This window comes from Microcaecilia unicolor, chromosome 14 (assembly GCF_901765095.1).
Source record: "Microcaecilia unicolor chromosome 14, aMicUni1.1, whole genome shotgun sequence".
Lineage (NCBI taxonomy): Eukaryota > Metazoa > Chordata > Amphibia > Gymnophiona > Siphonopidae > Microcaecilia > Microcaecilia unicolor.
The window spans coordinates 49016537-49028878 of NC_044044.1; the positions used below are offsets into that span (position 1 = coordinate 49016537).

At 44.4% G+C, this 12342-nt stretch overlaps 1 protein-coding gene across 1 annotated transcript; it reads right to left on the reverse strand.

Annotated features, from left to right (window-relative positions):
- Positions 1 to 3049: 3049 nt before the first annotated feature.
- On the reverse strand, positions 3050 to 3969 carry NHLH1 (nescient helix-loop-helix 1). Its single transcript, XM_030187907.1, has one exon. The coding sequence runs from the start codon at positions 3680 to 3682 to the stop codon at positions 3281 to 3283; it is 402 nt and encodes a 133-aa protein (XP_030043767.1). The 5' UTR covers positions 3683 to 3969; the 3' UTR covers positions 3050 to 3280.
- Positions 3970 to 12342: the final 8373 nt, after the last annotated feature.

A 12342-nucleotide genomic window follows, 5' to 3' on the forward strand; every position in this document is an offset into this window, starting at 1 on the left:
CAAGCAATGCAGAAACAAAGGCAGCAAAAGCAGGGTCCCAGCTCACAACGGTGGTAAAAGTAGGGTCCCGGGTTCGGAAAACAGAAAGAGACGCCACATGACATCACCGGGGGGGGGGGGGGGGGGTTGTCAGATATGCTTCATGGTCGGATCAGTGAAAGTCAGATAAGTGAGACTGTACTGTATTTAGCACCTAGGGTAAACGTGTGAGAAGTTTTGTCTGGTGGACCTGTGACAAGAGATACCCAACCAGGACACCTATGGGAGAACATCCCAAATCTATCCAGGTGACCTCAAAGTCCATCAGGCTCTCAGGATCTCAACCACAAATATACATGAGATCAATTGCATTAATAGTTCCCAAACCTGTCCTGGGGGCTCCCCAGCCAGTCAGGTTTTCAGGATATTCACAAGAGAAATTTATATACACTGTACTCACTGCATGCAAATCTGTCTCATGAATACTTATTGTGGATATCCTGAAAACCTGACTGCGGAGCGCCCAGGACAGGTTTGAATGTACTAGAGACAATTTATGCTCATTTATCTCTTCAATATTCGTTGTGGAAATCTTGAAAACTGACTGGGCTGTGGCCCTTGAGGATCCTGGTTGTCCACTGCTGATATAGATAGAGTAAGATGGCAGTTCTATGCTGAATGTTCATGGCTGAGAAGAAAAAAAGAGATTTCTTCATTTCCTCTGAACCTTTGAACACGCTATAAAGGTTGCCGAAATTTGGGTGTCGTTCTTAGATCCGCATGCAAACTAATTAACAATCAATTAGGATTTATATGCAAATCTGCCTATGCACTATTCTATAACATGCACCGCTCCAAATGGGGTGTGGCCAGGGGAGGGGCATGGGCGGGTCAGGGTGTTCGCAAAGTTTAGCTGCACCCGACTGCCATTGGTTGCACCAGCATTTACACCACGTTTCAGCAGGTGTTGGGTACGGGAATGCGCTAAGTGACCTTTACAGAATTGGTGCTTGGCGGAGATCTTCCCGGCACTTAACGTTGGGCACCATTTGTGGAATTCCCTCCAAAGTGGGGTAAATCTATATAAGGATGCGCCTCGATTTAGGTGCCGGTATTCAAGTCATAAACACATATGTTGACACGTAGCACGTATAAATGAACATTTTCTAGAGATGTGCTAATATGTGTCAATATTTCAGGGTATCTCATTTGCAGATGGGCGGAGTCTGGGCAGACCATGGCTGGGGGCACATTTACATTATGAAATATCATACTCTGTTCACGTTCTTCAAAAATTAGGCCACTGCTTATTTCTAGCATAAAATCTACTTTACTGTTGTGGGATCTGACCTGGATTGGCCACTGTTGGAAACAGGATGCTGGACTTGATGGACCTTTGGTCTGTCCCAGTATGGCGACACTTATGTTCTTAGGCCTGAACACTGCCAGCAGCTCTGTGCTACTATTCTACAAAACAAAGAAGGTGCTCACTATTCCTTATAGAATATGCCTCAAATAGGAACATTCTTGGTACCTACAAGCAGTGGCATATTTCTTCCACGTGCGTCTGTTGCATATGCACCCCTCTGTCAGACCGTTCTCCCACCCGTGCCTTAAGATCATCTCCCTCCAGTGTTCACCCAGGCAGAGGCACTCATAGGCTGCCTGCGGCTTGCACCGGGACATTCACTGTGAACCATCCCGCCCCTTCTGATGCAACTTCCTGTTTTCTGAAAGGCAGGACAGCTCACAGAGAGAGCCCCAGTGCAGGCCGCAGGCAGCCTATGAGTAACGCCGCCGCTGCCTAGGCAAAGACTGGAGCGGAGCAAGGTGATGCTAACGGAAGGAGTGGGGGTGGGGAGGCACACCCCCCTGTTAAAAGTTTCTGTCTATGCCACTGCCTACAAATAGTTACCCCTTTACAGAATTACCTTCCTCATGGCCAACCCCAGCTCTTCAATACTTATAAGATCCCCAGCATAAAGGTCAGTGACAGACACAGCTACAAAAAATTCAGACAGCAAGTTCAAAAGCAGCAGAAAGAACTTTCCCTTCCTGTTTCCAGTTCATTAAGTGCTTACAGTTTCTAAGAGTCTCCCCATACGTCCTGCTGCCATCAGTCGGGGTGCCAGCTAATTCCAGGTCATTAGGGACAGACTCAGCTAATCGCAGTTCACCCTTCTCTCCAAGTACATCTATGGATTTGCCAGTTCCATTTCTCTTAAACAGGAACTGCAAGTCCGTGGAGGCAACAGGGGCAAAAGAAGGGCCAGTTCAGGTGGTCCCTGAGGTCATGGAGCCACCTGACCGACTCAGTATAATACAGAGGCCTCAAACTTCAGACCTCAGGGCCACAAACCACTCAGGTTTTCAAGTTGCTCTTAGATAAACTGGCTTGCCCACTGTCTCTGTTGCATGCGGTGGTGGGTGGGGAGTGGGGTGGGGAATCCTGAAACCTCAACTGGTTTGCTGGAGTTTGAGATCCCTGGAAGAAAGGCGGAGATGGGAGTTTTCATCCCTCAACCCGTTTCACAGGTTTCAACAGGAGAAGAATCTGAAAAGCCAAAAGAAAATACAATTGGGTGCCAGGGCTGGTGTAAAGATATTAGGCACCCTAGGCAAAGTTTAGGCTTGCTTCCCCCTCAGTAAACTTAAAGCCCCTCATTCCCCCAGTACTCATGATCACCTCAATACTAGCCCTCCCAAAACAATCAGGGTAAATGAGCAATTTGAAAACTGCCCGCCCTCCATATTAGCAAAAGGACTTTCTTTCTTTGTGTGTTTAATTTCAACTGATCTTCCATGCTCCCCAGAAGCTGCTGCCTTACCAGGTTTCCTAGCGTTGCCTAATAGACGGGCTTGGCCCTGCTGGGTACCAAATTAAAACGTATTGCTCTCTCTATATATTGCAAGTGTACTGGGAGCACTGGTTCTGAGAGAACTGAGTGGAAAATAAGTCAAAAAGACAGACAGACACGACAGTCCAGTCTGCCAGCGAGTTTCTCCCAGCTCTCGTCTCATAAGACTTTAAAACTGACGATTGTTTTATTTGATAGAAAGAAATGTCATAATGGTCACCTTGAATCCTGCAGAACTCATCAGATGACGGTGGGAGTGGAAAAAGGGCCTCATCTATAGATTTAACTAGTTTGTTCCTGTTTTACTCAGAATGCAGGTAGGACTGTTCTGAAGACAACTCATGAATTTGGGAAGTGCACCAGGAAGCAGTCAGTCACATTTTGCTCTGTTTCTCTGATTTCATTTCCATGGATTTAGGGGTTTTTTTTTTTCAGACAAGCTCTCATACGTCCAGCACGTGGTTCAGGTAAGAGATGTAGCAGATGGCCAGCCGGAGAATTTCGATCTTGGACAGCTTCTTGTCCGGAGGCAGGGTGGGGAGCAACTTGCGCAGTTCGGCAAACGCCAGGTTGAATGCCTCCACACGGATCCGCTCCCGGGTGGCGTGGGCCGTCCGGTACTTGGCCGTGGCTCGCCGGCGTCGGCGTCGTTCCTCCCTGCTGAGATGCTGCAGCTCCCGCTTCACTGGGTCGCCGGCGTCGAGCAGCCTGGTTTCCACACAAGTGCCTGCCCCAAGGACCCCATCGTGGGCTCCGCCCCCTCCGCCACAGTCGCTGAAGACAGATTCCGTCTCTGAGTGTGTCGGGGGCAGGTCAAGTTCGGTCTGATCTGAGTTCAGCATCATCTTTGTCTGGGGATAGCGTTAGGGGAATTTTAAAACTATATCCACAAACGAGAAAAAAATAAAACTAATAATTTGGATTATATAATAATGAGGAATTCAAGGGATATTTTAATACATCTAGAAAACACAGGCTGGAGTTCATTGACAGCTACTAAACCATTCCCAAAAGGAAGAGTCTGTTCTGGAAATGAATAAATACATAGGTGTATTTCATATATTCGGCACTGTTTTCTCTCATGACAGGTCAAAGCTCTCACTGTCCGTGTGTCTCATGGAATTCTTTCCAACAACTCTGGAAGATAAAGACAAAAAAGATTGGAAAAAAGATCATCAAACACCTTTCAACCAAAGTTTAAAAAGCAAAATTCATTCATGAGGCCTCTTAACATGGTTACATAGTAAGTGATGGCAGATAAAGACCTGAATGGTCCATCCAGTCTGTCCAGCAGTCACATTCATTCTCAATTCTAGATTAAATCAACAACGATGTCCTTATGTTAAATCTCCCTTCACCCTGGCTCCCTATCTGATCCCGAACAAATCATTTTGGGGTTCTTTTACCAAACTGTGGTAAAACGTGGCCTTAGCGTTCCCTTATGCGGGTCATTCCCATGCACTAAGATAATTTTTTCCACATGGGTAAAATGGCCGCTGTTTCTATTTTTGGAATTAATGACCACGCACTAATTTTTCCATTATGGTGTGACTATTAGCACGTGAGCCCCTACTCCGTCACCTATTTTGTAGGCGATAAGGGCTAATTGGTTAGTAGCATAGTAACATAGTAGATGACGGCAGAAAAAGACCTGCACGGTCCATCCAGTCTGCCCAACAAGATAATTTCACGTGTGCTACTTTTCGTGTATACCTTACCTTGATTTGTATCTGCCATTGTCAGGGCACAGACCGTATAAGTCTGCCCAGCACTAGCCCCGCCTTCCAACCACCAGCCCCGCCTCCCAATCTCCGCTAAGCTTCTGGGGATCCATTTCTTCTGAGCAGGATTCCTTTATGTGGCGATGTAGCTGTGCTAACCCATTAGTGCAGAACACATCTACTATCCACCCCAGACTTGCCCCCAATGCTAAAAATCAAATCTGTTTTTTAGCGCATGGGAAGCATGCGTTAATCACAATATTACTGCGGGACACCTGAGCGTACCATGTGGTAAGGCCTTTTTTGCACACATTAGTAAAAGGACCCCTTTATCTCCCCTTGTCCCAGTCCTAATCCCCTGCTCTGCCACTGACTCTCTCTGTGATCCTGGGATGAGCCACTTTCAGGCTTATTTTCGAAAGAGAAGGACGCCCATCTTTCGACACAAATCGGAAGATGGGCGTCCTTCTCCCAGGGTCGCCCAAATCGGCATAATCGAAAGCCGATTTTGGGCGTCCCCAACTGCTTTCCGGGGACGACCAAAGTTCCTGGGGGCATGTCGGAGACGGGACTTGGGCGTGACTAACACATGGGCGTCCTCAACCCATAATCGAAAAATGAAGGGCATCCCTGACGAGCACTTGGACGACTTGTCTTTTTTTTTGCTGGGGATTATCAGAGCTTGCAGTCTGCATCCCTCTGATAAACCCACAGTATCCAAGCAGAATATAATAATTTTAATATTGAAAGGCCATTATTGTTGTACCTTTAAGCAAAGTAGCCTCCGCGGATAAATACTGAAAACCATGGTGCTTTTACTGTGGCTGACTTTGTGCTGATGTCATAACTCCACAGAGAGGCTAATGCCTAAGGAGCTTATCATCCCAAATTTAGACTTAAATTCCTGCTAAAAATGTTGTATCAAAAGCATTTATTTGGAGCACTCTATTTACCATATAAACTATCCTGCAAGATCATAACTGCAGCACAAAAACACAAGAATACAAGAGTGCCCCCCCCCCCCCCCCCCCCCAGGACTAGTGGTGTAGTCTGCAAGAGCAATGACCCAGTTGCAGCAGCAATTTTGAAAGCAGAGCTGGAACGGGTTGGAGTAATTGGGCACAAATCCTGCCTCAACTACACCTCTAGACCATCAGAGACTGTAAAACAGGCCCAGTGATGAGGCATTTGGGATGGTCCAAGAGGAGGGAGGGAGACAAACAGGACAAAGCACAATTTTTCGGCTTCCGCTGAAAACACACGGTCATTTTGGGCTGAAATGGAAAACATGGTTGAAAATTAAAATAACTTTCGTACGAAACCAAAACCGAGCAGAAACTGGATTTTGGGCTGGTTTCAGTACCATAACCAAAGCCGAAATTCAGTCGGCTTCTAGTCCCAATCCCCAGCTCTGTCACTGACTGTGATCCTGGGATAAATCACCTTATTTCCCTGTGTCTACTACTACTACTCATCATTTCTATAGCGCTACTAGACATACGCAGCGCTGTACACCTGAACATGAAGAGACAGTCTCTGCTCGACAGAGCTTACAATCTAATTAGGACAGACAAACAGGACAAACAAGAGATAAGGGAATATTAAAGTGAGGATGATAAAATAAGGGTTAGGAGTTAAAAGCAGCATCAAAAAGATGGGCTTTTAGCTTAGATTTGAAGACGGCCAGAGATGGAGCTTGACAGACCGGCTCAGGAAGTCTATTCCAGACATATGGTGCAGCAAAATAAAATGAACGGAGTCTGGAGTTAGCGGTGGAGGAGAAGGGTGCAGATAAGAGAGATTTACCCAGTGAACGGAGTTCCTGGGGAGGAATGTAGGGAGAGATGAGAGTGGAGAGGTACTGAGGAGCTGCAGAGTGAAGGCACTTATAGGTCAATAAGAGGAGTTTGAACTGTATGCGGAAACGGATGTCTCAATTGGCACCTCTGTATTAGAGATGCAATTCTAATAGTTTTGCCCCCTGCCCAGTTAGAATTTTGATGAATTCAGTCAGAAACATGACCAGGGTCATCCAACCCAGCAGTGGAGCTGGGACTCATCACCCTTTTGCCCAGCAACACCCCCCCCCCCCATCCTCCCTTTATCTTCTTCCACTCATATCCAATATCAATAAAAAGCACAACATGCAAGAATGTATAGTGATAAATAGGCAGCAGCTTTCTTTATTAATGATAGCAATATTTATTATAACCATTGGTAAACACCACTTTCAACCCAAGCTACAATGGAATTATTTAACCTCTATTAAATTTGCCCTTTCCGACCCACCATGACAGCTAGGGCACCCAACCCCCCTGCTCTTACAGCTTTAAGTTAGGCGCTCATCAGCTGATGAACTGAAGCCCGTAACTCAGGTGTCCCCCAACCGTGACACACCAGCCACACCTCAAGTTGGGCCCCTTCACAATTGGGAAGAGCAGGTGGGAAAAGCCGCCTCCAAGGAACAGGGTGAAAACCCTGCAACCCAGAGGTGGATCCCTTAAGTATCCCCCTTCATAGCCTGACCCTGCAGCGAAGGGCGACTAAAATGATAGCGAGGATGGGACGACTTCACTATGAAGAAAGATTAAGGAGGCTATGGCTTTTCAGCTTGGAGAAGAGACAGCTGAGGGGAGACATGATAGAGGTATATAAAATAATGAGTGGAGTGGAACAGGTGGATGTGAAGCGTCTGTTCACGCTTTTCAAAAATACTAGGACTAGGGGGCATGCGATGAAACTACAGTGTAGTAAATTTAAAACAAATCGGAGAAAATTTTTCTTCACCCAACGCATAATTAAACTCTGGAATTCGTTGCCGCAGAACGTGGTGAAGGCGGTTAGCTTGGCAGAGTTTAAAAAGGGGTTGGACGGTTTCCTAAAGGACAAGTCCATAAACCGCTACTAAATGGACTTGGGAAAAATCCACAATTCCAGGAATAACATGTATAGAATGTTTGTACGTTTGGGAAGCTTGCCAGGTGCCCTTGGCCTGGATTGGCCGCTGTCGTGGACAGGATGCTGGGCTTGATGGACCCTTGGTCTTTTCCCAGTGTGGCATTACTTTTGTACCTTTCTTCAATCTCCATACAGGAAAACTGGTGGGGACTTTAATTCAAAATTATACTCCTTTGCTATCCACGGGCCAACCTCCCCCATTACCCCCCCCCCCCTGCCCTGCTCGTGACCTCCCACTCTGCGTTACTTCCACTTCTTGAGGCCTACCACAGAAAGCCGCAGAGGGGGTTAACCCAGCCCAAGGTTAGACTCACCCTACAAGAGTAGAACTTGGGCTCAAAAATCTCTTGCTGAGTTAATAAATTTTAAAGCAAAAACAAAATGTATCCTGTTTGCACGAAAGGTGCTTTATAACACTTGTTACATCATTTTATTATCAGATGGTGTGAGAGTGCGGCGGAATGAGGCAAGTGGGAAATCAATACATAAACTTCGCCTTCTTTACTGATTCTCTTTCCTTCAAAGAGTCAAAAGAGAGAGACTGAATCATAGACAGGAAAACAGACGCTTGAATTAATCTTTTCCTTAAATATTGACAGTGAAATTGGGTAAATTAATAAGACAGAAATGCAGAAGGCAGTGAAAGGCCAGTAGGACGAGGTAGAGCAAGGGTCATTTTGTAATTAATATGCTGATGGGACGTGTGTCGGACTGAAAATCCAAGGGGCCTTTTTACTAAGCCGCAGGAAAAAATAGCCCGTGCTAGTTTGGGTGCGTGAAATTGGCGCGTGCTGGGCCATTTTTTAACATGGTGGGAAAAAGGCCTTTTGTTTTTTAAACGGGGCAGTAAATAGCCATGCGCTTTTATTAAAAATTAGCAGGCGGCTGTTTACTGCCTGAGCCCTTACAGCCAACTCTTTAGAAGTTGGTAAGGGCTCACTTAATATCGTGCAGTAATCAGGCAGCACATGGCAATGTGGCCTTGCTGCCGATTACCACCAGGAACGCCCCCCACAGTAGAAAATTATTTTCTACTTTGGGAAATTGCACGCACCAACTTAGAACATAGAAACATGACGGCCGATAAAGGCCATATGACCCATCCAGTCTGCCCATCCTCTGTAACCCCCAATTCTACCTGTTCCTAAGCGATCCCACATGCTTATCCCATGCCTTTTTAAATTCTGGAACTGTCCTCGACTCCACCACCTTCACCGGGATGCCATTCCACGCCTCCACCACCCTTTCTGTGAAATAATACTTCCTTAGGTTACTCCTAAGCCTATTCCCTCTTAACTTTGTCATATGCCCCCTCATTCTAGAGCTCTCCTTCATTTGAAAAAGGCTCTCTTCCTGTACATAAATGCCCTTGAGATATTTAACTTCAAAATTATTACTGCCAAGTGCCCAGACTACCCCGGCAGTAGGGTCGATCTGGCAAGCGTGTAGCCCTACCGTGGCTTAGTAAAAGGGCCCCCAGGTTAACCTGAAATCTTTCCTCCCTCACTAACCATGGAGAAACCGAAACCTCTCGGGGCAGAGAGCACAGTCTGCAAATTCCTGTTTGCTCCTGGTCTGAAATTTACTCAACCAAGAAGGGTGCTAATTATTAGACAGTGGAAATACACTTTGTTTGCTGAGATCGCTTACAACAGAATACTACTACTACTACTTATTTCTAAAGTGCTACTAGACGTACGCAGCGCTGTACACTTGAAAATGAAGAGACAGTCCCTGCTCGACAGAGCTTACAATCTAATTAGGACAGACAAACAGGACAAATAAGAGAAAAGGACAAAGAGTAGCAACATTCCGGAATCCCAAAGAGTAGCAAGATTCTGTGTAGAATCCTAAAGAGTAGCAACATTCCGGAATCCCAAACACTACTAACACTACTTATCATTTCTAAAGCGCTACTAGACGTACGCAGCGCTGTACACTTGAACATGAAGAGACAGTCCCTGCTCGACAGAGCTTACAATCTAATTAGGACAGACAAACAGGACAAACAAGAGATAAGGGAATATTAAAGTGAGGATGATAAAATAAGGTTTATGAACAAGTGAATAAGGGTTAAGAGTTAAAAGCTGCATCAAAAAGGTGGGCTTTAACTTTTCATATTTTAGTTTGAAAAATTGCATATATTTTTTTCCCTAAAGAAAATGTGTCAAACCTTTAAAAAGAAAATAAAGTTAGGAGAAAGAACATTTCCCAAACTGTCATTTTCTGTTTGACCAAATAGTGAAAACTAGGTCTGGGCATGGATCTTTTTTTTTTTTTTTTTGGGGGGGGGGGGGTCAAGGTTAGCCTGTTCACAATGACTCCGGTTCTCAGTTGAATCCGTTCATTTGCAAACAGGCAAATTCCACAAGTGACTGACCTCGATGCCAACTATCGGTCAAAGTTATTGAAGGATGACTGGACAGAGAGATGGACACAAGCCCCACAAAACGTTAACGTTTTTGAATTTCTGAAACCTGGAATACAATTCCACATTGGGGTGCAGTGCACGTATTCTAGTTAGGTTTTCAAGAAGTTAAAATGACTTCAAAAACACATTGGGGAATGACACCTCAGCATCCCTGAAAGTGCAACGATAGAGTGATGACTAAAAGACAAACTCTATCCAACTTCTTCTGTTGATTCATCTGTAACTACTTTTATTCCTGCCAGGGTTAAAACGATGCTTCCTCACTGCTTTTGGAAAAGAAGAAATGTGTTAGGAGAGAAATGAAATATGTGAGATGGAAGAGCACAAAAAAATAAAAATCTAAGAATCGAGAAAAATAAGAGATAACCAAAGGAGACCAGAATAAAAGAAAGCAGAGAAAAAGACAACTATGATAAGGAAAAGAAGGAAAAAAAGCATATTAAATTGACAAAGAGAAGGAAAAAGGACTAGAAAAAAAAAGAGAAGAAAAGAGACAAAGCAAAGAAATGACAAAAGAAGAAAAGAAAGAAAACAGAGGAAAAGTTTTAAAAAGCAAATTAAAGAAGAAAGAAAGAGCACCAGAGATAACTACGAGAAGGGACAGAAGGAAAAAAGAGAAACTAACAACTTCAAGAAGGAAACGAGAGAAAGAAAAACCCAAATGATAGAAATCAAAGAAAAGATAAACCTAGAGGAAGAAACAAATCAAGGAAAAGGTTTTTGTAATTTTTTTTAAAATAAAGTGAGAGCGAGAGAGAAAAGAAGTAAGCAACCATCTAAGAACGAGTATCCATCCTTAAACAAAATAAAATTTAAAAAAACAATGTGACCCTTTTTGAACTGAAGGCGAACCAGGTTTGCCTCCCCCACTCCCACCCAGCACCATGGAAATAGAGATGACAGCCAGGGCATATTAAGGGTTCCACTCATCCAGAAGCTGCAAGAAACCCCAAGAGAAGGGGGAAAACATTTTGGAAATAATAGTAAATAAAAGACATTTTTCTCCCCTGGCTCTCAGGAGAGATGACAGGTGGTGGATGGGAGAGACAGACTGCAGAGGGGATGGGGGGGAAGGGCTTGGGATATTAAATTAGCCCGTATGTCACTGGTTTTGGCATCCTAGACGGACGGGACTTGGCACAGCTGCCTTGGTTTAAATATTTGCAAATGGGAGACAGGGAGGATTTGATCCAGGTCCGTTCTCCATCAGGCTCATCCTGGTACAGGTAGACCATATCAGCGCTCTGTGAAACAGCAAAGCACAGGGATGTGGGACCTGCAAAATCGCATTCAGCTTCATTTAAATTTGGGCTCATTTTCATCCCAGTCTCATAAATAAAAATGCTCAGCCCACAAAGATCCACTTTTGCCTAAGCCCTCTGGGGTAGGGACCTGGTTTGACCTCTCTGAACTACTGTCTTATCCTTGTTAAGCGTATTCATGTTTGAGTCCATTTTCTCTTCCCTTCCACAGCGCTGGAATCAACTTTCACCTACAAGGATGTCTCAATTTTTTTTGCAACACCCGTTCTCTGGAAGTAATACCAGTATTGAGAATCTAACCTATTTTTAAATATGGTGCCTTGCTAGCTCTTATTTTAAAACTCCCATACATATTGGGCGGATGTTCGTGCATCACGTGCCTTCTGTCTTAACTCTTTGAAGTTGCAAATGCAAATTCAAAAGAAACTTTCTTGAGTGCCAGTTTGAAATATATATAGATTGGTAAAAGGAAATCATTTACAAAGTCTGTATCTTTCCCCATCTGATATGTAAATTGTATCCTGCCACCAGGATTGATTAATTGATTGATATATACACATAATAATAAAAAATATCTAATCCCACGTGTCATGCTGAGCCCCATAATAAAACATAGTTTTAATTTGGGGGGGAAATAAAAGACACTTGACTTTAAGTTATGTAGGGTAAATGTTTTCTCTTCCATTCCACCTTGCTTTGCTCTCACAAATCCTCCTTATAACAAACCCATTGGTCTGCAGTTTACTTTTTATAGGGGGAGGGGGGCTGCTACAATATATCAAACCCTTTTTATACCACACAAGGCGTTATTTAGAAAGGTATTTCCCACCATCCTGTACTTATAGGATGTGGGGGGGAATCCTTTACTGAATAAGGCCCATGGGGGATCAGGTGTAATAAAGTACTACTACTACTTAACATTTCTAAAGCGCTACTAGGGTTACGCAGCGCTGTACAATTTAACAGAGAAGGACAATCCCTGCTCAAAGGAGCTTACAATCTAAAGAACAAAGTGTGCAGTCAGTCAAATTGGAGGCAGTCTAGATTTCCTGGATAGAGGTACAATGGTTAGGTTCTGAAAGCAACATTGAAGAGGTGGGTTTTGAGTAAGGATTTGAAGATGGACAGGGAGG